General features: G+C 51.0%; 1 protein-coding gene across 1 annotated transcript in view; it reads right to left on the bottom strand.

Annotated features, from left to right (window-relative positions):
* Positions 1 to 26,623, bottom strand: part of Kcnn3 (potassium calcium-activated channel subfamily N member 3) — a 211,259-nt gene that overhangs the window by 30,370 nt on the left and 154,266 nt on the right. The window contains exon 4 of the mRNA XM_045138346.1: positions 2,234 to 2,375. Coding sequence (XP_044994281.1) covers positions 2,234 to 2,375 — 142 coding nt within the window. The remainder of the gene's footprint in view (positions 1 to 2,233; positions 2,376 to 26,623) is intronic.

The raw sequence follows: 26,623 nt of genomic DNA on the forward strand, positions 1-26,623 counted from the left end.
TGCAAGAGGAAAGGTGTGTATTCCTGAAGTGGGGCTCTATGCAAAGCACGCTGGTGAAAGGCTGGTGCTGTATTTAAAAAATATATTTTTAAATTTACTTATCTATTGAGAGAGAGAGAGTGGGGGGCACTCCAGGGCCTCTAGCCACTGCCAACAAACTCCAGACACAGTGGCTACCTTGTGTATCTGGCTTATGTGGGTACCGGAGAATCGAACCTGGGTCCTTAGGCTTATAGGCAAGTGCCTTAACCGCTATGCCATGTCTCTGGCCCCTAGTTCTGCATTGTTAGGATGGAAGCAGGTGTGGCCGGGTCCCTCACTTGTCCCTTTCCACTGTGACCCCACCTGAATCCCAGAGCCACACTCTATTCCACTAGGCAGCCACTGCGGGGTGCTGGAAGGTGTGAGCACCATGAAGGCCCAGGGAAGCCGTAAGCCTGGGCAGCGTCTTGAGAGGGAGAATGGCTGGTGTCTAAAAATATCAGGGCCTCCCAGCAGGGCCCATCCACCTTTCGGCAGCTGGGCTCTGAGGCACTGAGCGGCCCCGCCTGAGAGCTGAGCCCACGCCAGGAGCAGCTCCCAAGGAGAGCGATGGTCTTCAGGTGCCATCCCGTTCCTTTCTGGTAGGAAGAGCCGCCTGGTTTCCTGGTGACAGTGGGAGCTGTACCAGGCAGACTCCTACTGAACAAAGGCAGCGTTTGTTCCAGAGCCTTACGTTCACCTCGGTTCATCTCAGCCTGGGCCGAGCGGGGCCTCGCTGCCAGCCATGCGCGTCCAGGACGTGTGGGCCTGCCCCGAGCGGGAGTCAGGAAAGGGCAGGGGGCTCCGGCCAGCTGCCCACCGCCCCGGGGGTTCCTCCGCTTCCAGTGGCTGGAGTGTGGCTGCCCTGCCCATCGCAGTCCTCAGTGGCCACCAAGCCAAGGAGAATAGGGGGAGCAGGGACAGTCCCCCCACCTCTCAGATGTGGTTAACCGGGAACCCCCCTTCTCCTACAGATGGGAGTCACTGCCTCACAGAAAGAGTCTGTCATGTCTCCTGGCGAATGAGGAGGTAGGGATCGAAACTGGAGCTCTGGAGCAGGAAGGGTGTTCATAGCAGTAGGAAGGGCTCAGAGCAAGACTGCGCTGGGGAGGGCTGTGGGATCAAGCTGTCCCCAAATGTCCCATTGGTGCCGTCACCCCAGCACCACCAACACCCCCAGGCTAGCTGCGTGCTTTCACGCCTCCTCTGAGAAGAGAGGGCCTTGCCTACTCTGAAAATAAACCAAGGGTGACACTGGTTCTAGTTTTCGGGGAGGGGGGCACATCAAAGAGAAGCACCGTCTGTCCCACCCCTAAAAGGCCCCAAAGTCACAAGAGCCTCACTGACTTGAAAGTGGGGATGCCCTGGTTCTAGCATTCATCGTTTACTAACCACGGTCACACCGGCCCGTTCCTGTGGTTCCCCCCACAAGCCCCGAGGCGGGCAGAGCTGCTCTTCTGCTCCGCTTTCCCCGGGAGGACGTGGGCTCCATAGGCGACAGGTGGCCAGAGCGAGGACACTGGAGAAGTCCACGCCCTGCTCTGACTCCCACGCACCACGTCCCAGCGGCCCCGCGAAGCGGAGAAGCACGCGTCTCTCAGGTTATGGTGGGTCTCGGTGTGTTTGGGAGAAATACACCTTGGAAAGTCGAGGTGTCTCTGTTGGGCACCTGGGGATGGCTTCAGCTTTGCCAGGTATCTAGGTCGGGAAGGGTTTGTCCGCTAGAGCCTAGCATGGGACCGTGCAGACGTGGAAGAGCGAATCTGGGAAAGTCAAGAGCTGGCCCGGGCAGCAAGGCCAAAGCAGCCCAGGCCAGCCTGAGCCCCATCCATGCAGGACGGGTTCCATGCTCTCACTGCAGAGACTGCCTCTGAGATCCCGCTCAAACTGATGAGAAAACAGTGCCAAGAACCGTGGGATCTGGGAGACAGAAAGGAGCCCAGAGGACCGCAGACCCTCACGCTCCCCGGCAGCTCCCCCAGCCCACCTGTCCCCTTGTCAGGAACTAGGGTGGGGCTTAAACTGCAAAATGGGAATACATTTCCCACCTGCCTCTTGGTGGGCAAGGGATAGAGATGCAGGCCTGGTGAATACTGTCCCCTCCCTAAATCACCCCCCCACCACCCCAGGAAGGCTCCTCTGCATTTCAGTAAAGGGTTCTGCCCTTTGCAATACCTTGAGGGCAGAGCCATGGGCAGAGGCGGGTACTCACCATGATGCCAGTGAGAAGACAGACACCTTTCCCACAGTATGTGTGGGGCACCATGTCCCCATAACCAATGGAAAGGAACGTGATGGAGATGAGCCACATAGCGCCCAGAAAGTTACTAGTTACATCTTGCTGGTCATGGTACCTGCCGAGGGAAGACAGGAGTTAGTCCGTGTGGCCACCGATGCCGGGAGCAGAGGCGGTGGACACCTGAGGGGCGGACGAAGTGGGATGTTTGTTGAAGAGGGGACAGCGGAGATGGTGCCACACACAGGCCCCTCTAGGGGACCAAAGGCGCCCTGTGTGCCCACCAGCTTCTTCCGCAGGTCCCGGCTGCTGTCACTGTGTACAAGCTGGGTCCCAAAGGCAACAGGTTTCATCGTGATTTAACAACACATTGTCACACTGTCGATGTCCTTTTACTGTTAGCAGGATAGCTTTGGATAAAATCATGCAATAAGAAAAATGACAATTTTCCTATCCAAGTTGAAAGACCAAATGTATATAGATAGGATTTAATTTGAAATCACAAATTCTTTTTTTTTTTTTTTTCTTTTTTCCTTAGGTACAGTCTCACTCTAGCCCAGGCTGCCCTAGAATTCACTATGTAGTCTCAGGCTGGCCTCAAGCTCATGATGAGCCTCCTACCCCTGCCTCCCGCATGCTGGGATTAAAGGAGTGTGCCACCATGTCCGGCTCTAAAATCACAAATTCTTAAACGGGGGGAGGGATCTCAAAAAGAAAAATCACTGAACCTGTGAGTTTTCTCTAAGGTCAATGGATCCCAAGGCTGGCATCTCCTGTGTGTGTGGAGGGAGGCTGGGGTGGCCGGGTGTGGCTGTGAGAAGATACAGCTAGAAACATCACCCTGAAGTCCTCTGCCTGGAGGCCAGTCTACCCCCGCCTTCCAATCCCCCTTAGCGGACGCAGTCCAGGAACTCCACTCAGGGGAGCTACAGACATTCCCTGAGGGTGCAACCAGTGTGCAGATGAGACACTTTGAGGACAAAAATGAGAAGGGAGTGACCTTGCCCAAAGTCACAAGGGCCAGTCAGAGAAGGAGCCTACTATTGTGTGTGCCGCCAGGAAGGTGCTGGGGTGAGTAGAGAGGTGAGGAGGCCAGGAGGGCCCCTCCCTCAGTGGGATTAGGGCGCTTTCATTTCATTTCATTCATTTTACTTTGCTTTAGTTTATTTTTTTTAAATTGTATATTTATTTATTTTATTTTGGTGTTTCCAGGTAGGGTCTCACTCTAGTCCAGGCTGACCTGGAATTCACTATATAGTCTCAAGGTGGCCTCGAACTCACAGTGATCCTCCTACCTCTCTGCCTCTCCGGTGCTGGGATTAAAGGCATGTGCCACCATGTCCAGCTTATCTTTATTTTTTGGTATTTCGAGGTAGGATCTCACTGTAACCCAGGCTGACCTAGAATTCACCATGTAGTCTCAGGATACTTTTTTTTTTTTTTTTGAGGCAATGGCTCATGAGCTACATAGTCCAGGCTGGCCTTGAACTCCTGATTCTCCCGCCTCAGCCTCCCAAATGCTGGGATTGCAGGTCTTCCCACCTTTCATGGCCTAAAGAGGCTTCATGCTTGCCCATCACCATATAAGGTCACAAGACACCGCACCTGCTGGCACCTTCACCTCGTCCTTTCTGGCACCCGTAACCAACGGAATTTGTTCTTCCTACATGACCCCGCCTGTGGAATTGCACGACCTCATGGAGGTCCACAGAGCAAGGCTGCAGTTCTCCAAAGCAGGCTGGGGGGAGGCAGGAGCTCACCACACGGGGCAGCACCGGCTAGGAGAATGAAGCCGGCTCTTTTCAAAGGTCACCTGACAACCAGCTCAAGTGAGTGCGATTCCTACTTTCTGATAAAACCTCCCAGCCTGCTCCATGGGAGGGAATCCACCCCTCATACTGAAAACCTACAACAGGGGTGGTCATGAGCCTTAGGGGTGTAACGTCTGCTGCTGTCTGGCTAAATGTACATACTGTGCTTATCAAACTGCCCAGTAAGCTCTTCTCTTAATGTCTACACCCATAAATTAACGCTACTCTCACTTTTGGTAGAGAACCTTCTCTTTTCAGATGGCAATGACCTTGGGATGACTCAGAAGGCATCATGGTGCTAAGAAGAAGCGACAGGACTGCTCAGCACCGCAATATCTCTATCACACCTTCCAAGGCTCAGGGTCCATTGTGGAAGAGGTGGTGGAAAGAATGTAAGAGCCAATGGAAGGGTAGGACTCCTTACAACGTGCTCTCTCCAGACACAAAATGGCCTGGATATCCATGACCTCACAGAGCCTGACACTACCTACACAAGACCATCATAATAGGAGGAAAAGATCATGACATCAAAATAAAAGAGAGACTGATTGAGAAGGGGGAGGGGATATGATGGAGAGTGGAGTTTCAAAAGGGAAAGTTGGGGGCTGGAGAGATGGCTTAGTGGTTAAGCGCTTGCCTGTGAAGCCTAAGGACCCCGGTTCAAGGCTCAGTTCCCCAGGTCCCACGTTAGCCAGATGCACAAGGGGGCGCACGCGTCTGGAGTTCATTTGCAGAGGCTGGAAGCCCTGGCACGCCCATTCTCTCTCTCTCCCTCTATCTGTCTTTCTCTCTGTGTCTGTCATTCTCAAATAAATAAATAAAAATTAAAAAAAAAAGGGAAAGTTGGGGGAGGGAGAAAATTACCATAGGATATTGTTTACAATCATGGAAGTTGTCAATAAAAAAAAAAAGAGAGAAGAAAACCCCTCTCAGCCAACCGCCCAAAGGCCAATGGGTAGAAAGCACAGCCAGGCCTAGGGGACCAAGATGCCTGTGTGGAAAGAGCAGAGAGCTGACTGGGATGCTGTGATCAGGGAGGTCCACGCGACCTAACACACTGGACGTACTCACGACAAGTCTGGGGCAAGGATGGGTCCCTGCGTGCCTGGTTGTGGCATTCCCGAGTGATGACACCCCCACCCCCTGGAGAGATGCAGGAGCAGAGGTGCTGCAGGAAGAGGGAGGGGGCTTCTACCTCAGGGAACTCCAAGCGGCCATATGGTGGGCGGGGGGGATGCTGTTTACTGGGAGCCTGCTGGATGGTGCACTGTGAAACAAACACCCCGGTTCTCCCAGCATCCCCCGGGAAGGTCGGATAGGCAAGCAACGGTAAGGCACAGAGACATTGAGTGACTTGTCCTAGAGCACAAAGGAAGTAGCTGAAACGGACACGGTCGGCTCTTTCAAAGCTCCCCTAGCACCAAGAGGCAGCGGTGACACTGGGGCTGGAGGGATGGCTTAGCGGTTAAGGCCCTTGCCTGCAAAGCCAGAGGACCCTGGTTCAATCTCCCAGGACCCAGGTAAGCCAGATGCGCGAGGTGGCGCATGGGTCTGGAGTTCATTTGCAGCAGCCGGAGGCCATAGCGTGCCCATTCTTTCTCTCTCTCTCAAATAAATAATAAAATAATTTTGTTTTTAAAAAAAAGAGAGAGAATGCATACACTGGGCTTCAGCAGCAAGAAGCATGGAGTGGCTTGGCAGACCCTGTGCTCAGAGATCGGAGGATGAGAAGGTCAAGGACTGGAGATAATTCTAGGTTCTGGGTGGAGGAAAGACAAGCTGACATATGTGGCTTTCTGGGAAGAAGGGTGCGCAGCAACAGGGGAGCCGGGTGGGAGGGGGCGACGCACCTGCAGACCACCGGCCCCAGCCCGGCCCTGGAACCTAAGTGGGTTTCCCAGCCCCACCTTGAGTCTTCCGCCAGCAACAAGAAAGGAGGCATTAGCCTTTCATTGCTGTCCGCACAAGGGTAGGGGAGTCTGGTGCTTTTGGGGACAGCAGAGCACTTTCCAAAATGCCCCCAGGAAGATGGTCTCCCGGCCTTCTCCTCCCTGTGTCACCACCGGCTCCTGTCACCGCAGCCTGGCACACGGCTCCCCTGCTGCCTCTGGGGCTGGCCAGTTCTCCTCTGACCTCCAGGACTAAAGCTGCCACTGTCCCTGCCCACCGTGACAGTCTCACCTCACTTCTGACCTGGCCTTGGACTGCTCTAGTGCTCCCCGGCTCTGCTAGGCATGCACAGAGGGAGGCAAGGCCCAGACTCGCGGGCTCTGGGCTGTGATGTCAGGATTTGGGGGGTTGGTGTCAGCAATACTCAATGGCAATGGGAAAGACGGAGAGGGAAAAGACTAAGAGATTCTCACTCTCTCTTTCTCTGTCATTCTCTCTGTCTCTAATAAGTAAATAAAAATAAATAAGCCAGGAAAAATATAAGAATTAAAAATTACAAAAAGGGGCTGGAGAGAGGGCTTAGCAGTTAAGGCACTTGCCTACAAAGCCAAAGGGCCCAGGTTCGATTCCCCAGGACCCACCATAAGTCAGATGTGCGTCTGCAGTTCGTTGGCAGTGGCTGGAGACCTGGTGCACCCATTTTTTCTCTCTCTTCCCTTCTTTCACTCTCACAAATAAACAAATACATAAATAAAAGACTAAGACCACTTCTCGAGCCAACAGCACAGAAACAAATGTCACGGAGGCTCAGCCAGGGTGACCAGTGGTGGGAAGAGTATTTTCTGGAAGAGCACGTCTGGGTCAGGTTTGAGAACCTGAGGTTTCCACCTTCACCATAAGTAGCTCCATGGCTGTGGACACGTGACTTAACTGCCTTGTGACTCCGTTTCCTTCCCTGCTGCTGATGGGAGGATTCAAATAACCCACAGGCAATACCAACGGCACGATGGAAGTGCTTGGCCCGAAGTGGCTGCTCACCACCGGTCAGCAGTGCCTGCTGGTGTGGCCAGGGCAGAAACTGAAGAGTCAGGAAGCATAAGGCCTTTGCCCCTCTCAGGGTCCTCAGAGGGGCGTGGCAAGCCGCTCACAGGGATTTTTTTTTTTTTGGTTTTCCAAGGTAGTGTCTCACTCTAGCCCAGGCTGACATGGAATTCACTAAGTAGTCTCAGGGTGGCCTTGAACTCCCGGCAATCCTCCTACCTCTGCCTCCCGATCACAGGGATGTTTTGAAGTTGGGGCTGCAGAACTATTTGACTCTGGGTCAAAAGAAGTCGTCCATAACTTCACTGCCATCTAGGCTACCTGCAAGACTGTGGAGGTCAGGCCCCAGACGGCACGAAAACCCTCTCACCCAGGTGTGCACAGAAGGACGTCAATGTGAGCTACAGAGGTCAGGGGACGGCATGAGTCTACGCCGTCACGTGCACGTCACTGCTTAGCCATGCCGGGGATCTCCACCGTCTTCCTTTCTTTGCAAATTCTGTAGGTTAAACTAGTGTTTGGTGGGGGGGGGGGCTGCTATTGGCTGCCCACAACCATCCTTTTTACATGTGAGTGCACTCCAAGATACAGAAAGTAGAGATCAAAAGGGGAATTAAATATAAAGCAGCACACAATGTCTCTAGGTTTTAAAAGCTGATGTGTAAGCTGGGCTTGGTGGTACACACCTTTAATTCCAGCACGTGGGAGGCAGAGGTAGAAGAATTGCTGTGAGTTTAAGGCCAGCCTGAGACGACATAGTGGCTGTGAGTTCGAGACCCTCCTGAGACTATTCAAGTCAGTCTGGGCTACAGCGAGACCCTACCTCAAAAAAAAAAAAAAATCCTAAGAGGTGATATGGAATTTGCTTCTTTGTTTCTCTATCAGTTCTGTTGTGTGTTTCTTTTTTAAAAAATATTTTATTTATTTATTTGACAGAGAGAGAGAGAAAGAAAGAAGCAAAGACGTAGATAGATAGAGAGAGAGAGAGAGAGAATGGGCGTGCCAGGGCCTCCAGCCACTGCAAAAGAACTCCAGACGCATGTGCCCCCTTGTGCATCTGGCTAACGTGGGTCCTGGGGAATATCGAACCTGGGCCCTGTGCATTTCGTTTTCATTCACTGTGTGGAATCTCCCTGGGGCTGTGTGAGCTGAGCAGCCGAGAAACAGATCCCAATAACAGCCATTCATTCACCAACTGCCAGACGCCCATGCTCACTTCTCGGATGAGGGCTACAGAAGAGGTCGAGACAAGCTGGACTTGCCCCTGCCCCTGAGATGCTCTGCCATGAGGGCATCGTGAGGAGGTGAGACCGGTGTGCCACTCACCACGCAGGAAGTGATGCTCAAGAAAGCCAGGCTGGTGATTCAGGACTGTGGGAGTAGAGGAAGGGAAAAAGAATTTCTAACCCTATTCACAATTTTAGAGTGTTTTACACATGTCACAAATTCACGTACTAATCTCGTGCTATTTTTGGCCACAGGTTTTTTGGGAAGAAATAGTTCCATGTTTCTCTTGGAGGGCCGAGCAGACGCAGCTCTGCTCTGCTCTCAAGGGTATTTTTGCATGTGTACGGCAGTAATGGGGTGAATGCACGTGTACGCGCAGATGGGCGTGCCTGGGCATGTGCGGAGGCCAGCAGACAATGGTGCGTGTCCTTCCCCTGTCGCTCCTCTGCACATTTCCTTGAGACACAACCCCTCCCTGAACTCAGAGCTGGGGTTTCGCCGGCCCCAGCGGTTCTTCCCACTGAGCAATCTCCCCAGCTTCAGTAATTATTATAGCTATGATCCCTCAGGTGTGGATCATGCTTTCCTTTGTTTGTTTTTTACATAACACTACAAAATAAATAAAAGGAGAGACTGTATGACCACACAAAGACAAGTGAATAAAACACACGTGCCTTCTTTCGCTCCTTCAAATCCCTTACAACTAAAAGTCTGTAGTTTCCTACTTTAAAAAATATTTTTATAGCCGGGCGTGGTGGCACACACCTTTAATCCCAGCACTCTGGAGGCAGAGGTAGGAGGATTGTCATGAGTTCAAGGCCGCCCTGAGACTACAGAGTAAATTCCAGGTCAGCCTGGGCTAGAACAAGACCCTATGTTGAAAAACCGATATGCATATTTCAAGCAGAGCAGAGAAAGATAGAAGAGAAACGGACACACAGAGAGAATGGGTGCACCAGTGCCTCCAGCCCCCGTAAACTAACTTCAGATGCATGCATCACTTTGTGCATCTGGCTTTTCGTGGGTACTGGGGAATCAAACCCATTTTGTTTAGCTTTGCAGGCAAGTGTTTTAACCACTGAGCAATTTCTCCAGCCCTTCTCTACTTTTTTTTTTTTTTTTTTGAGGTAGGGTCTCACTCTAGCCCAGGCTAACCTGGAATTCATTATGGAATCTTAGGGTGGCCTCAAACTCCCGGCGATCCTCCTACCTCTGCCTCCCGAGTGCTGGGATTAAAGGTGTGCACCACCACGCCTGACTCTACTTTTTTTTTTTTAATTTAATTTATTAGTTTTCATTTCAGTGAATACAGGCAGTTTGGTACCATTATTTAGGCTCATCTGTGATCTACCCCCTCCCATTAGACCCTCCTTGTTAATGAAAATGGGTCGTGCATTGTGGAGTTAGTCCCCAGTTATTAGTATGATCAATGTCTCTGCAAATCATGACTCTACTTTTAAAAATAAGCAAATGGCCAGAAATCCCCAGACACAAGGCAAGTCTCTAACATGAAAGACAGACTAAATTGGTGAGTTAAAATAATTAAAACAACAACAAAGGATTCGTGATGAAATACAAACCATACACTGAGAAGAACTCTTAGGGGAAACAAATTCTATGATTAGAGTTGCAAGGTAGACACAAAAAAAGACATGGCATCCTTGAGACAAGACTGGGATGCCGTACAGAGAGAACTTTCTTGGGCAGAGCTTGAAGACAGATTGAGGGGAACTACCAAATAGGAAAAAAAGGAGGGGGCTAGAGAGATGGCTTAGTGGTTAAGGCACTTGCCTGCAAAGCCAAAGGATCCTGGTTCGGCTCTGCAGGACCCATGTAAGCCAACTGCAAGAGGGGGCACGTGCATCTGGAGTTGGTTTGCAGTGGCTAGAGGCACTGAGGTGCCTCTTCTCTATTTGTCTCTTTCTCTCTTCTTCTCTCTCTCTTTCCAAAAAAAAAAATATATATATATATATATATATATATCGGGAATGTAAATGAAAGCAGAGTGTGAGAAAATTAGTGAATTTGTCTACCACTTCAAATAATCGTTTCAGAAAGAAAGAACTGGATGGGGGGAGGAAGCGGAGGAGGGAGAAGAGGCGGCAGCCAAGACGTATCTCTGAAGAAATCCTTCCAAAAACTCTTCAGGACCAAACAGCCAAAGGCTACAGCCCTCAGCACAGGGATGAAGACCCACTCACACCGAGGCGCATCACGCAGACTCCCTGCGTCAGCAGGAAAAGGAAGGGGACACCCAGGGCTTCTGTGAGGAGGAGGAGAGGGGAAGGTCAAATAGAGGACCAGAAATGAAAATGACCTTGCAGGGCTGGAGAGATGGCTTAGCAGTTAAGGCGCTTGCCTGCAAAGCCAAAGGACCTAGGTTCAATTCCCCAGGACCCACGTAAGCCAGATGCTTAGGGTGGCTCACACATCTGGAGTTTGTTTGCAGTGGCTGGAAGCCCTGGTGCACCCATTCTCTCTTTCTCTCTCTCTCTCTCTCTCACACACACACACTTACTCTCAAATAAATAAATAAATATAAAATGTTTAAAAAAATAAAAAATTTTAAAAAGAGAAATGACCTTGCACCTTCTCCCTGCAACCATGGAATTTAGAAGGCTATGGAATAAAGCTGCCAGATTTTTAAGGGGAAATTATTTCCAAACTCGAATTTCAATCCAGAGGGAGCAGAACTCCAAGCCCACCCAGGCTTGGTGTAGATGGAGACATTCTTGGTGGTGCAGGGCTCTGCAAGGTATGCCTCCCTTGCACTCTTCCTCGGGAAGCCACAGCAGGGCCGAGTTCCCCCGAGGCCAGAAGGAAGAGGACAGCAGCTAGAAAAGGTCACCGCGCAGGACAACGAAGGCCCGGGCGCTGGTGTGGGAGCTCCGGGGAGGAAGGGGCCACCATGCCCCCGGGGGAGGAGCGGTGCCAAGGCTCTGGGGACAGGTCCAGGGAAGACAATACAAGGAGAACACCAGCGTGCCCTGAGCTTCCTGAGAGGACATTTGGACAGCTGACAGTTTGGAGCTGAAATGAAGGCAAATAAACAAACAAGGTAAGTCATAACTGAAAGGAAATGCAAACTTCTGCAGAAAAGGAAAAGCTATCAAATTTGACTACAGGGTTTAACTATGCACAGCGTCCAGTTGACTGAGTCATGTAAACACTGATCACTGGTTTGACCGAAGTAAGGATGAGAGGATAAAAGCGGGGCAGGGGACAGCAAGAACCGAGGGGACAAAGGGACTTAAATCGTCACCTTCTGCAGGGGACGAGAACAATGTTGAAACCACAGCCTCCAAGGCTGGGCAAGCATCTTTGGCCCCGCGGAGGGAAATGCTGAGGTGCATTGGTAAGAGTGTGGCAGCCTGTGCTGCTTGGGAGGGCGCGTGGACAGGCCCAGGAGAAGACAGCACCCACACGACCAGGGACTTGCAAGTCTTTGCCGGGAGCCAGGTCTAGGGCGCATAGCTGTAATCCCAGCATTTGGGAGGTGGACGCAGGAGGATGGCAACAAGCTCGAGGCCAACCTGAGATACGAAGTGAGTTCTAGGGAAGCCTGGGCGACAGAGAAAGATATTATCATAAAAAAAATCCAGATGGGGGCTGGAGAGATGGCTCAGTGGTTAAGGTGCTTGCCTGCAAAGCCTAAAGACCTGGGTTCGATTTCCCAGTACCCGTATGAAGCCAGATGCACAAAGTGGCACATACTTTGGAATTTGTGTGGAGCAACTGGAGGCCCTGGTGACCTCCCTTTCTCTCTCTCGCTCTGTACTTACAAATAAATAAAAACTATTTTTTAAAAATGTCAAAATAAGGGCCGGACAGATGGTTTAGCAGTTAAGGCAAATGCCTGTGAAGCCTAACGACCTAGGCTTGACTCCTCAGGACCCACGTAAGCCAGATGTACAAGGGGGTACGTGTATCTGGAGTTTGTTTGCAGTGGCTGGAGGCCCTGGTGCGCCCATTCTCTATCAGCTCTCTCTCAAAATAAGTATATAACTAAAATAAAATGTCAAACTAAATTAGCATTAAAAATCTTTTCAGGGGCTGGAGGGATGGCTTAGTGGTTACGGCGCTTGCCTGTGAAGCCTAAGGACCCAGATTTGATTCTCCAAGTTTCCACATAAGCCAGATGCACATGATGGCACATGCATCTGGAGTTTGTTTGCAGTGGCTGGAGGCCCTGGTGCGCCCATGCTCACTCTCTGTCTCTAATAAATAAATAAATAGATAGATAGATAAATAAATAAATAAATAAATAAATCTTTTCAGGCATAGCTGTGATCATATCTAGCATTAAACCAAACCAAAGGGCTGGGGATGGAACTCAGTTGGTAGAGTGCTTTCCCAGCAGTCAGTAAGCTGGGCTTGATTAAACTGGGCATGGAAACGTACCCCTGTAATCCCAGCGCTGGAGAGCTTTGAGGGTGGAGGAGACAGGAGTTCAAGATCATTCTGTGACACATGAGACTTGTCTCAAAAACAAAGAGTCTGGGAGATACCTCAGACGTAAAAGGCTCTTGCTTGCAAAGCCTGGCGGGCAGGGTTTAGTTCCCCAGCATTCTTATAAAGCAGGATGCAAAGTGGCACATGCATGTGGAGTGTGTTTGCAGCCGCAGCAGCAGACCCTGGCATACCCATACGTACATGCACAGATACATGTGTAAATAAATAAAATTGAAGTAATTGGGACTGACAAATAAAATGAAAAAAAAAAAGGCAATGTAACAATTAATTGAGTTACGAAGCCTGACGGTTCACCCTCATTATCAACTTGAAGGATTATTCTTGAATCACCATGGAAATGTACCTCTGAGTGCATCTTATGAGGGTGTTTCCAGAAAAGTTTAATTGAGCAAGAACACCCACCCTGAACGTGGGCAGCACTACCCTATGGGTTGGGGTACGCGACTAAATAACAAGGAGAAAGCAAGATGAACAGCAGCATTTCTCTCTCCCTCCCTTCCCCCACCCCACCATTTCTTTCTTGACTGTGGGTTAAATATAAGCAGCTCCCTTAATATCTACCAGTCAGGCCTTCCTTGCCATGATAGGACTATACCCGTTGTGAACCAAAACAGACCTTTCCTTAAGTTGTGTTTGTCAGGAATTTTTTGTCAGAACAATAAGAAAATCAACTAACACACAAGGCATAAAAAGAAAATAGGCAAGAATGTAAGAGCCAAAGGAAGGGTGGGACTCCTTACAACATGCTCCCTCCAGACACAAAATGGCCTGGATATTCATGACCTCACAGTGCCTGACACTACCTACACAAGACCATCATAATAGCAGGAAAACATCATGACATCAAAATAAAAGAGGGGCTGGAGAGATGGCTTAGTGGTTAAGCACTTGCCTGTGAAGCCTAAGGATCCCAGTTCAAGGCTCAATTCCCCAGGACCCACATTAGCCAGATGCACAAGGGGGTGCACGCGTCTGGAGTTTGTTTGTAGTGGCTGGAGGCCCTGGCACGCCCATTCTCTCTCTCTCTCTCTCATCTGCCTCTTTCTCTCTCTGTCACTCTCAAATAAATAAATAAAAATAAACAAAAATTATATAAATAAATAAAAGACTGATTGAGATGGGGAGGGGATATGATTGAGAATGGAGTTGCAAAGGAAAAAGTGGGGGGGAGGGTATTACCATGGGATATTTTTTATAATCATGGAAGATGTTAATAAAAATTGAGAAAAAAGGGCTGGAGAAATGGCTTGGCGGTTAAGCGCTTGCCTGTGAAGCCTAGGGATCCCGGTTCGAGGCTTGATTCCCCAGGACCCACGTTAGCCAGATGCACAAGGGGGCGCTTGCATCTGGAGTTTGTTTTCAGCGGCTGGAGGCCCTGGCGCGCCCATTCTCTCTCTCTCTCTATCTGCCTCTTTCTCTCTCTGTCTGCCACTCTCAAATAAATAAAATAAACAAATTTTTTTTTAAATTGAGAATAAAAAAGAAAAAAGAAGGAAAGTAGGCATCCACAATGCACCGTCCCGTCCCACCCCGTTGTACCCGCCTGTACGCTTTAGCCTCTCTCGATGCCCGCAGCCCCCAGGTCACCATTGTCCTGCACGGACACTCACCGCCCCCTTATGTATATTGGTTTTTTGAGGTAGAGTCTCACTCTAGCTCAGGCTGACCTGGAATTCCCTATGTAGTCTCAGGGTGGCCTTGAACTCACAACGATCCTCCTACTTCTGCTTCCCAAGTGCTGGGATTAAAGGTGTGCACCACCACACCCGCTAAATATTTTATTTTTATTTACTTATTTATTAGAGAGAGAAGAGAGAGAGAGAGAGAGAATGGGCACACAAGGGCCTCCAGCCACTGCCAACTCCAGACATATGTGCCGCCTTGTGCATCTGGATTATGTGGGTCCTGGGGAATCGAACCTGTGTCCTTAGGCTTGGCAGACAAGTGCCTTAACCACTAAGCCACTTTTCCAGCTCTCAACACTTCCTTCTGCTGACGTGGGCCCCGCTTCCTTCTCCTGCCATGCTCTCCCCACCATGATGGACTCTGCTCTTTGGAACCATAGGCTGAAATAAATTCCCACCTCCCATATGCCTCTTCTGGTTTGGTATTTTGTCCCAGTTACAAGAGAGTAACTGATACGGGCTGAAGAGATGGCTTACCTGTTAAGGTGCTTGCCTGTGAAGCCTAAGAACTCGTGTTTGAATCTCCAGGTCCCACATAAGCCAGACGCAGTGACTCAAGGGTGCAATGTTGCGACATGCACACAAGGGGACGCACGTGTCTGGAGTTTGTTTGCAGGGGCTGAAGGCCCTGGCACAGCCATTCTCTCTCTTTCTTCTCTGCCTTTCTCTCTATCTCTCAAATTAAAAAAAAAAAAAGAGCTCAGGATGTGAGAGATGCCAGGACCATGGGGGAGCAGCCAAAAAAAAAAAAGCTCAGGGAGGATCTGACGATGAGGGGGTTTCCAGGCAGCACAGCTGAACCGCACGAGCCTTCTGAAGCCCAGAAGCTTCATCACAATACCAGACAGCAGACACTGGAGCTTCGGGATTTGGTATTTGCCCTGTCTGGCTTTCAATCTTGCTTTGCTTCAATCTTCCCTTGCTGTGCTCCCAAGTCCTCCTTTTGGGAACGGGAATGTTTATTCTGTGCCATTATGTGCCGGATGTATGTATCTTATGTTTTTATTTATTTATTTATTTTTTGAGGTAGGGTCTCGCTCTGGCCCAGGCTGACCTGGAATTCACTCTGTAGTCTCAGGGTGGCCTCGAACTCATGACCATCCTCCTACCTTTGCCTCCTGCGTGCTGGGATTAAAGGCGTGCGTCACCACGCCCGGCTACTCTTTTCTTTCTTTTGATGTGACTCCAGCTTCTTGCTCCTGGTGTATTTTCCCTATCACGATGGGCTCTACCCTCTGGAACTGTAAGTAGAAAACCAAAGCAAACCAAACTTGCTCCTTCCCTGAGCTGCTTCTGGTTGGGTGTTTTGTCCCAACAATGAAAAGGTACCTGATGCAGTTCTGCCCAGACACGGCTCTACTTCTGGGTCCTCAGTACTGGTCCACTGGCCGACTAAGCCTAAAGCTGTAGTCTGCTCCTCTTTGAAGCTTGTTTCTGGTACCTTCTCAGGACTTAGCACGTAGTAGGTGCTCACCAGATGTCGGTGAGATGAAGATGGCCTGTTCCCTGCAGTTTCTGCCCCTCTGAGAAAATGACTCTTGCTTCAGTCACTCAGCGAAGTGCGCCCAAGTGACCAGCTGTTCTCTTCAGCAGATAAACTTTCGTCAAAGCGGCTGCCAAATTCCCTGGGTTTGGAATATTAATAAAACTCAGTTTCTTGACACTAGCTGCGACCTGTGACAGCAAGAGGGTGACAAAAGCTGAGCCCGAGTGGGGAGAGCACTTGTTTGCAACGGCGTCTGGATTCTTCTGGAAAGTCCTCTCTTCTTTTTTTTTTCCTTTTCCAGTTATTTTTTTTAATTTTTAAATTTTTATTAACATTTTCCATGATTATAAAAAAAGTCCCATGGTAATTCCCTCCCACCCCACCCCCACACTTTCCCCTTTGAAATTCCATTCTCCATCATATTACCTCCCCATCTCCATCATTGTACTTACATATATATACAATATCAACCTGTTAAGTACCCTCCTCCCTTCCTTTCTCTTCCCTTTATGTCTCCTTTTTATCTTACTGACCTCTGCTAACAAGTATTTTCCTTCTCTCACAGAAGCCCAATCATCTGTAGCTAGGATCCACATATGAGAGAGAACATGTGGCTCTTGGCTTTCTGGGCCTGGGTTACCTCACTTAGTATAATCCTTTCCAGGTCCATCCATTTTTCTGCAAATTTCATAACTTCATTTTTCTTTACTGCTGAGTAGAACTCCATTGTATAAATGTGCCACATCTTCATTATCCACTCATCAGTTGAGGGACATCTAGGCTGGTTCCATTTCCCAGCTATTATATATTGAGCAGCAATAAACATGGTTGAGCACGTACTTCTAAGGAAATGAGATAGGTCCTTTGGATATATGCCTAGGAGTGCTATAGCTGGGTCATATGGTAGATCAATCTTTAGCTGTTTTAGGAACCTCCACACTGTTTTCCACAATGGCTGGACCAGATTGCATTCCCACCAGCAGTGTACAAGGGTTCCTCTTTTTCCACATCCCCGCCAGCATTTATGATCATTTGTTTTCATGATGGTGGCCAATCTGACAGGAGTGAGATGGAATCTCAATGTAGTTTTAATCTGCATTTCCCTGATGACTAGTGGAAAGTCCTCTCTTCTAAAGACACTTCCATGTGCCTCTAAGTGACAGGAGGGCCCTGGCCACTTGTCCTGGGGATGCTCTGTCGCTTGGAATTTTGCAGGAATTGAGCTGGGCCCTCTGTGCAGAACTCCATCCAAACGCATGACTGATCCCCAGCCTGCAGGCCGTGCCCACGCAGTCAGACCCTGCGCTGAGCTGGGGGACCTGGGCTCGCTACGCTCTCCAGTGTACCACGGGCCTGACTCGGCCCTTTGGAGACCTTTAACCCTGCCGGCGCCTCTCCTCAGAGCGCCGTCCTCCACGGTCTCTTCAGTAGCTTGCTCTGTGGTGTCCCGCATAGACCATGGCGTCATAGCTTCTTCCTCCAGCTTCCCCTTTAGCGTCGCAGTACCCCAAGCCTTCCTGGCGCCTACATCTCAGTCCTGTCATGTCTGCCTTTGTCCTCACTGACTTCTCCTTTCCTTATTTACTTACGAGAGAGAGAGAGAGTTGGTGCGTCAGGGCCTCGGCCTCTGCAAACCAACTCCAGACGCTCGTGCCACTTTGTGCACTGGCGCTGCGTTGCGTGCATGCGCCATCTTCCGCATCTGGCTTATGTGGGATCTGGGGAGTTGAACCTGGGTCTTTCGGCTTTGCAGGCAAGCACCTTAACCGCTAAGCTATCCCTCCAGCCGTCACTGATGTTTCCTAATGGAGCCTTCAAGACCTGCCTCAAACCCTCCTGATTTATCCAGCTAAAGTGAGCTCTTCCTTTCAATGCCCACACCAGGTGCCTCCTGCACTGTCCAACTGCTGCGCTGGCACGGGGGCATTGGAGGCCACCAGCCTGTTTGGCACGAAGGGGAAATTCACAGGCTTCAGGGCCAGACCGCCTATTTGAGTAAGGTCTTGTGGCTTCACGGATGCATGGTCTAGCCTCAGTTTTCTCAGTGACAGGGGGGCACTCCTCATGCCAGCTCATAGAGGGCAGGGCTGGGCACACAGCTGAACTAAAGCAGTGTCCGCTATGGTGTGATGGCCATCTTGTGGGTGCATGCTTAGCCCTGGCAGAAGCAGAGCAGAGAGGCCACCGAAGGCAAAGCTTTGTGACCCTGAACGACTCATATCCCCGCCTTGTCTCCAGGGAAGCAGGTGTCATCAGGCCAGACCTGCTTAGCTCACTGGTTGTGGTGACAGTGACTGTGGAAGGGCTGTCAGCTCTCAGTGCAAGACACAGATACCGGTGTGTGACTGCCTCTCCTGGAGCCTCCCACCTGAGCCTCTGTCCTTGCGACAAGGACAGCAGGACAGGACAGGGAAGGGGAAGGGGAGGCAGGCCACAGACACTGATATATAGGAAAACACAATTATGCCCCAGTGGTTGTTTTTTTTTTTTTTTTTTTTTTTTTTTTTTTTGAGGTAGGGTCTCACTCTAGCTCAGGCTGACCTGGAATTCACTATGGAGTCTCAGGGTGGCCTCGAACTCACAGTGATCCTCCTACCTCTGCCTCCCGAGTGCTGGGATTAAAGGTGTGCGCCACCACATCTGGCTTTCCTCAGTTCCTTTTCTTAAAAAAGTTATTTACTTATTAGTGGGGGGGGAGAGAGAGAATGGGGGACACCAGGGCCTTTGGTCACTGCAAATGAACTCCAGACACATGCACCACCATGTGCATCTGGCATACATAGGTTCTGGGGAATTGAACCTTGGCCCTTGGGCTTCGCAGGCAAGTACTTTAACTGCTAAGCCATCTCTCCAGCCCCCTTTCCCCCCACCCCCCGTTCTTTTCATCTTTCATGCCCCTCTGTCTTTGCGGTGGTTACTGTTCTTTCCTGTAGCTTCGCCTTCAAGAGATTTCCAGAATGTGACCACTCTGGCCTCCTCATTGGCTCCATGTTGGCCCAGCCATGTCCTCTCCCATGGACCACGCGGAGCTGGCTCGCTGGCCTCAGGGCTGCTCTGCTGGGGCGGCCCCTCCCAGGCACGTCTGCCGCAGTGACAGTGGGCCTTGCCAAGAGCGTGATGGACATTCTAGATCACTACCAGTCCCCCCAAGAGCTTAAAGACCTTCCCTCCAGACCCTCTCTTACAAGCCTCCTCCTCCCCGCTCTGGCATCTGCTCAGCAACTCCGTCGTCTGGTTTGAGTCTCACCTCCGACTTTCCCACCTGCCACTCCTGCCCAGGAGCCCCTCCCCCTTAGACCACGGCAGGCCTCGGCTGGAATGTCAGCATCTCACTAAGGCTCCTGCCACCCCGCCCCCGGCTGCACCTCTGCCCCACCTGCCACGCCCCAGCGTCCCGCGCGGGGTGTGCGTGAGACTGCTCTCGCAACACCCACCGTAAGCGCATTTGCCTCGCGCTTGCTGTGCCCGGCTGCCTGCCCCCGTCAGAACCCGAGCGGTGTGGAGGAAGGCCTTCCGCCGTGCTGACCACTGGGCTGATGAACCAGTTAGCATCTAGAGAGGCGCCAGATCTCTCTTAAAATACAGGAGGCTCCATGCCTGTGAATTCCAACTTTGGGTCCTTGTCCAAGTTAATAAAGAATTGAAAATACAAGGCTGGAGAGACGGCTTAGCGGTTAAGGCGCTTGCCTGTGAAGCTTAAGGACCCCGGTTTGACTGGCTTGCCAGGTCCCACGTAAGCCAGACTCACAAGGTGACACACGTGCACCAGGTCACCTGCGTGCACCTAGTGGGGAATCTGGAGTTCAATTACAGTGGCTGGTGCACCATTCCTCTCATGCGCACACATAAAAAGAAAAAGAATTGAAAATGCGGACTCAGAGAAGTGGTAAAGTATGAATTATGAGGTTTATGTCAGAGAGAGTTAGGATCCAGAGGGAAGATAAACAGGGAAGACCAAGTCACAAGAAATTCTCCCCCCCCTGGCTGGGTGTGATGGCACACGCCCTTAATCCCAGCACTTGGGAGGCAGAGGCAGGAGGATGGCTGTGAATTCGAGGCCACCCTGAGACTACACAGTGAATTCCTGATCAACCTGGGCTAGAGTGAGACCCTACCTCGAAAAAAACAACAAAAAATGCCCCCCCCCCCCCTTCCCAGCCTGGCTAGGAATGGAGAGGGAAGATGGAGCTGCTGGGGAAGGGGGTCTCTCTCTCTCTCTCTCTCTCTCTCTCTCACACACACCACTTAGAAAGCAAAGCAGGAGAGGCCAGAGCAAAAGACTCCCCCCCCCCCCCCCCCGTTGCTTTGGGGTCAGAGATTACTGAAAGAGTGCTGAGCTCAGAGCTTAAAGAGAAATCCTGCACATTTCAAGGCAGGAAAGCACCCAAACAAAGAGGAAGCCGCCCCCCACCTGCCCCCTTCCCAGCCAGAGCTGGAGCTGATCCCCCTCACAGAGCGAGGGAGGAGCATTAAGAACTCAAGTGAGCTGAGGCCTGGAGAGCCAAGAGGACCACGGCCAAGAGACAGCAAAAGGCCCCGGAGAGACCTGAGGGCCAAGAGAGGCTAAGAGCTCATTCATGCGGCTTCTGTCCATCCGCGAGAGTCAAACATCCAATTAGAAGGAGCCTCCTCACCAGACTCAGGTGTGTGAGGGAGGCACCTTATGGGTTGGGGAGCTCGACTGAGGAAGGGCCGGCCCACAGGTGTGCTGCTGCTGAGGAGTTGTGGCCACAGCCATCTTGGATGAGACACAGGTTCTAGTCCTGCCAGAGCAGGCAGGGTGACATGCATGTTTCTGTGGGCCAGTCCCTAACTACTTGCCTACCAGGAAAAAAATGAAATAAAAATAAAACTATCTTGTTCCTAACCCGTATCAGTAGCCCTGCTGCTCAAAAAGTATGTCAGGGGCTGGAGAGATGGCTTAGTAGTTGAGGCATTTTCCTGTTGAAGCCTCAGGACTCAGGTTCGATTCCCTAGTACCTATGTAAGCCAGATGTGTAGGGGGCGCTCATGTGTCTGGAGTTTGTTTACAGTGGCTGGAGGCCCTGGTGTGCCCATTCTCTCTCTCTCTCTCTCTCTCTCTCAAATAAATGGAATTTTTTTTTCAAGGTAATGTTTCACTCTAGTCCAGGCTGACCTGGAATTCACTATGTAGTCTCAGGGTGGCCTCGAACTCATGGTGATCCTCCTACCTCTGCCTCCCGAGTGCTGGGATTCAAGGTGTGCGCCACCACACCCAACAATAATTTTTTTTCTAAAGAAGTATTTGTCAAATTGATGGAGGAAAGAAAGGTCCCAGTCAGTCTGTCACAAACCAGTAGGACAAGGGTTTGTTTCCATAGTAACTTAGCAAACTAACTTATTACAGGCACCGAGAGGGTAGACAGGGGATGAACCCCACGTCCGTTCCCATCCCAGACACAGCAGCTGCACCGGGCAGGGCTGGGTAGGGCGGAGGGCGGCTCCGTGCTAGCCAGAGCCTCCCGGCTAGGCAGGGCCCTTGCTCACAGCACTGGCTGTGTGTAGGACTGGATACGGCCATTGTCTGAGAAGGAGCCCGAGATGCTGGAGTTGAAGGAGAGACCTTCCCTGTCCCTACCTCTGCCTTTGTTCGGTCCCCGCCGTGCAGCTCCTAATGATCAAGTGTCCTCAGCATGCTGGGCCTGCCATTCTAGCTTTGTGGAGAGAGCGCTCTTTCTCAAGGGCATGGGAGCCTCAGTCCAGAGGCACTGGAGAAATGCTGGGGGCGTGTGGAAAAGGGCCATTGAAATTCAAAGTTAGCTGAGGATCAGGCAGCCCTGGATGACTTCTTCCTGTCACAGGTGAGTTCATATCAAGGCAAAAAAAAAAAAAAAAGAAAGAAAGAAAGAAAGAAAGAAAGAAAGAAAGAAAGAAAGAAAAAAATCTTCTCTAAAACACAGTTTTGCCTCTAAACATTATAAAATGTAAAAATAAAAGGCTGACTATGTCTTCTAGACCATGTACCATGATGCATGTGTAAAGTTATTTCCTCTGTCCCTCCACACTCATGATGATGTCCTATTTTTCAAGAGTTAGCTTTCAGTTTACGAAAATACAGATGTTCCACTTCTAACAGGCAATTCAAGGTAACAGCCCTGCCTGGGTCTCAGGTCTAAACTGAGTCCTTTATTTCCAGTCCCAGAAGCAAATAGCACAGGTGCAAGGCCCCCAGGCAGGCTTGACAAGCGAGGAAGCCAGCGTCACCAGACCTGCTGGTTCCACACAGCTGTGATACCCCAGCAAGAGCACACAGCGTTTTCTTTTCTTTTTTCTTTGTTTTTTTTTTTTTTTTTTTTCCCCCACAAGGTAGAGTCTCGCTCTAGCCCAGGCTGACCTGGAATTCACTCTGTAGTCTCAGGGTGGCCTCGAACTCACAGCCATCCTCCTACCTCTGCCTCCTGAGTGTTGGGATTAAAGGCATGCGCCGCCATGCCCAGCAGCTTCTTCTTTCTGTGAAACACCGAGCTTGCTTGCCCTGGCTTCTACTGCCAGAGGTGGTGGCATCTCCGTCCTCAACACTGTTTCTTCTTGTTGTTTTTATTAAATAAAGATTTAAGTTGATTATTTATTTGAGAAAGAGAGAAAGAGGGAGCAAGGGTGAGAGAGAGAATGAGCACGCCAGGGCCTCCAGCTAGTGCGAACGAACTCCAGCTGTGTGCTCCACTGTGTGCATATGACTTACGTGGGCACTAGGGAATTGAACCTGGGTCCTTGGGCTTCCCAGGCAAACTCCTTAACTGACGAACCATCTCTCCCGCCCTGTTCACTGGTTTTCTGCGGGGACACGTGAGGGACATTTAGCCTAGACACATGGCTGGTGTCACGTATCTGGACTCTACGGCGTGGTGGGGACGTGGAGGTGAGCGTTTCTGGTTGTCCTGCTCTCCTGGCCTCTTCTCGCCTTGCTCCACACGCGCGTTGAGCGAAGCCAGCTGCCGTCTCCGCAGCCCGCTCTCGACCTCTCTGCGTGGTTATTAAACTGACAACCAGATGGCTCAGCTGGCAAAGCCTGCTGAGTCAGTTTCTCAATTTGTAATGTTTTCTTTCTTCTTATTAAAAAAATATTTCCATGTTTCCTGATTTGGAAATGTCTAACAAGATGCATGAAAATGGAGAAAAACAATATGTTTGGAAGAAGCGCCATTCCCGTGGCGAGCACGTGGAGGGCAGGGGGCAGAGTCCACGGGCGGTGTCCAGTGCCAGGCCTGCCACCTGGCAGCCGCGTGGCGAGGTGGGACACTCTCCCGAGACCGCGTGGACAGCCCGTGAGCCCCGCGCAGCCGCAGCCTAATCAGCGACTTCATTCCGCAAGCCGGAGGGAGTCCCCTGACAGTGTGCCTGTTTGGTGACAGCAATGACGTGACAAAGGCCACGTTACAACTGAGACAAGTGTTGTCTGCGATGAAGCCCAGACCTCAGAGCAGGAGACAGCCTGTGCTCCAGGTGACGCGGCTGATCAGAAAAGGCTGGGGTGAGCTCTGGGGGCCAGGGGCCAAGAAGTGCTCTGAGTCACCAGCATTGGGTTTTTTTTAAAAAAAAAAATTTTTATTTTATCTATCTATTTATTTGCGAGAGAGAAAGAAGCAGATAGAGAAAGAATGGGCACACCGGGGCCTCTGGCCCTGCAAACAAACTCCAGACGCATGTGCCATTTGGCTTATGTGGGTCCTGGGGAATCAAACCTCAAACCTGGGTCCTTTGGCTTTGCAGGCAAGTGTCTTAACTGCTAAGCCATCTCTCCAGCTCTAAAAAAAAAAAAAAAAAATCTTTAAAAAATATTTTTATTTATTTAAGAGGGGAAAGAGGCAGAGAGAGAGAGAATGAGCACGCCAGGGCTTTCAGCCACTGCGACCGAACCCCAGATGCATGTGCCACCTTGTGTAGCTGACTGACGTGGCTCCTACGGAATCGAACCGAGGTCCTTTGGCTTTGCAGGCAGGCCCCTTAACCGCTAAGCTATCTCTCCAGCCACCCACCCCCCCCCCCACAGATATTTTCATTTACTTATTTGTAAGCAGAGAAAGAGAGACTGGGTGCGCCAGGCCTCCGGCAGCTTCAAAGGCACTCCAGGCGCGTGGGCCACCTTGTGCATGTGGCCCTACGTGGGTGCTGGGAAACGGAACTCCAGTCATCAGGCTTTGCAGGCAAGCGCCTTAACCACCCCAACCCCTTTATTTCTTTTCCTCCTTTGAGGCGCTATTTCCACTCCCTCTCTGCTTCCTTTCCCCTGTTTCTCCTTTCACTCAGTCTCGGGAGGAGACTCTCGGTGGGAGCTACGCCCTCCATGAGTGACCATCCCTGGGGGGGACACCTGACTCTGTTGGCTTCAGGTTGGTTTTACTCCCACCTGCTGGGGGGCTAAATGCAGAAGGCAGAAAAAGAGACAGGGCAGGGTTCCCACTCCAGGGGCCCCGTGGGGTTGGAGCTGTGGGACGTAAACGTGGAAGTCTCCAGCAGGAAGTGGGCCAGCACGGAGTTTCTCTGCAGGGGCGGCGGCGAAATCAGCAGACCTCCAACCCTGCTCCCTTGCTACCCTCTCCCTGCTGCCTGTACCCCTTCCATGCCTGCCCCTTCTCCTTCTGCATCTCCTACATGTGGGCAGTACCACCTGCCGCCTTTCTAGGGCTCCGGGCATGGTTCTTGAGTTTTCTCCTGGGTTACTTGGCACCTATGAGCCATCCCATGGATCCGGTTCCACCTGCTCTCAGGCTGCCCGTGCCTTCTGTTCCCCTCTCCCCCCAATGCCACCCAGCCCACCCCCGTGGGCTTGATATCTTTCAGTGTATCCCCACCAGGTGTCCTGTCTCACAGTCAGTCTGTGTCCCCTCAGCCTCTCCACAGTGCAGCCTGAGAGTCTCCCAAGCCGCAGAGCAGCAGTGACTCCCATCGACGCGGAGGGCGGGAGCGCAGGGCGGGGGGCAGGGGGTTCTGCAGACACACATGTACACACTACGACACAGGGCCAAAGGCTCCATTTCTGTGAGTGATCTACTCCTAGGTTGGGTCATTTCTTCCTTCCTTATTATTGTTTTTTCTCTCCTCAAGGTAGGATCTTGCTCTAGTCCAGGCTGACCTGGAATTTACTGTGGAGTCTCAGGTGGCCTCAAACTCACAGTGATCCTCCTCTTACCTCTGCCTCCCAAGTGCTGGGGTTAAAGGCATGTACCACCACACCCATCCCAGACCATTTCTTTCTTTTTTTAAAAAAAATTAAAAATATTTTTACTTATTTATTTGCAAGGAGAGAGAGAGAGAGAATGGGTATACCAGGGACTCTAGCCACTGCAGACATACTCCAGATGCATGAGCCACTTTGTGCATCTGGGTTTACCTAGGTACTGGGAAACTGAACCCTGGTTGTTAGGCTTTGCAGGCAAGTACCTTAACCGCTAAGTCATCTCTCCAGCTCTCTTGTTTTGTTTAAATATTTTTTGTTTGTTTATTTTTATTTGTTTATTTATTTAAGGTCAACAGACAGAGAAAGAGGCAGAGAGAGAGAGAGAGAGAGAATGGGCACGCCAGGCCCTCTGGCCACTGCAAAGGAACTCCAGATGCATGCGCCCCCTTTGTGCATGTGGCTAATGTGGGTCCTGGGGAGTCGAGCCTTGAACCGGGGTCCTTAGGCTTCATAGGCAAGCGCTTAACCACTAAGCCATCTCTCCAGCCCCTATTTAAATATTTTTAAAAATTTATTTGCAAGCAGAGAGAGAGAGAATGAGAATGAGAATGGGTACACCAGGGCCTCATACCACGGCAAACAAACTCCAGACAGACACACGCACCACTCTGTGCATCTGGCTTTATGTGAGTGCTGGGGAATCAAACCCAGGCCATCAGGCTTTGCAAGCAAGTTCCTTTCACTGTGCCACTGCTCCAGCCCCTGTGTCGGCCAATTTATGCCTTACTCTCCTGGTCTCTGACTTGGGAAGGGGGCTAGGACTCAAGTCACCTGCTGGAAATAGCTGACAACCAGGATTGCAAAGATGGCCGAAGCCAGCTGTCGAAAAAGCAGCTCCCCTTTGCTGTGTGGTACAAGAGGAAGACGTCAATCCTGCTGGGAAATGTTGCCTTTGACGAAAGTCTAGGCGTGAGTCTTTAGGCGCGCAGGAAGACCCTGGCCTCTCTCTCCAGCCTTGGGAGCACGGACTCCGCGGGTAACTGCTTCTTCCCCCACTGGGCTGGGCTCCCGCATCTCTGGCCACTGGGCATCTCCTCCAGACATCTCCTCCAGATGGCCTTTCTGGATCAAGTAAGCCCATCACTGATGCCTCTCCTCCAGACCAGCCTGACCCCTCCTGGGCCCTGCCCATCTATCTCCCCAACGCGCTCAGCGTGGATTTCAACACCAGCAAATGGCTGACGGAGGCCGGGAACGAGGCAGGGTTTCCCGGGAGGTGACATTTCAACCTGTTTTCATCTCATCTCTCTGCAGGCCTCTGCTTTCTGTTTAAAGTCACACTGGGTCTCTGCTTTCTCTCACAGCGGCTGTCTTTGGTCTCCACTCAGCTCACCCACCCCGGGGCAGTGGTCTGCCACCTGCGAGCCTTCTCCCTCCTGGCTCAGCCCTCCTGACACTAGCCATCCGTCACCGAGCACGACTCGGAAGCCCGCGGAGGACCTAGTTCTCGTGCAAAGAGACAAAAATAAAGTGGCTGGGACTCTTGCGAAATATTTCTGCAGAGATCCTAGAAATGATCTGTTTCTCGTCTCGTTTTATTTCTGAGACTAGCTC

Source organism: Jaculus jaculus, chromosome 19 (genome assembly GCF_020740685.1).
Source record: "Jaculus jaculus isolate mJacJac1 chromosome 19, mJacJac1.mat.Y.cur, whole genome shotgun sequence".
NCBI classification, from domain to species: domain Eukaryota; kingdom Metazoa; phylum Chordata; class Mammalia; order Rodentia; family Dipodidae; genus Jaculus; species Jaculus jaculus.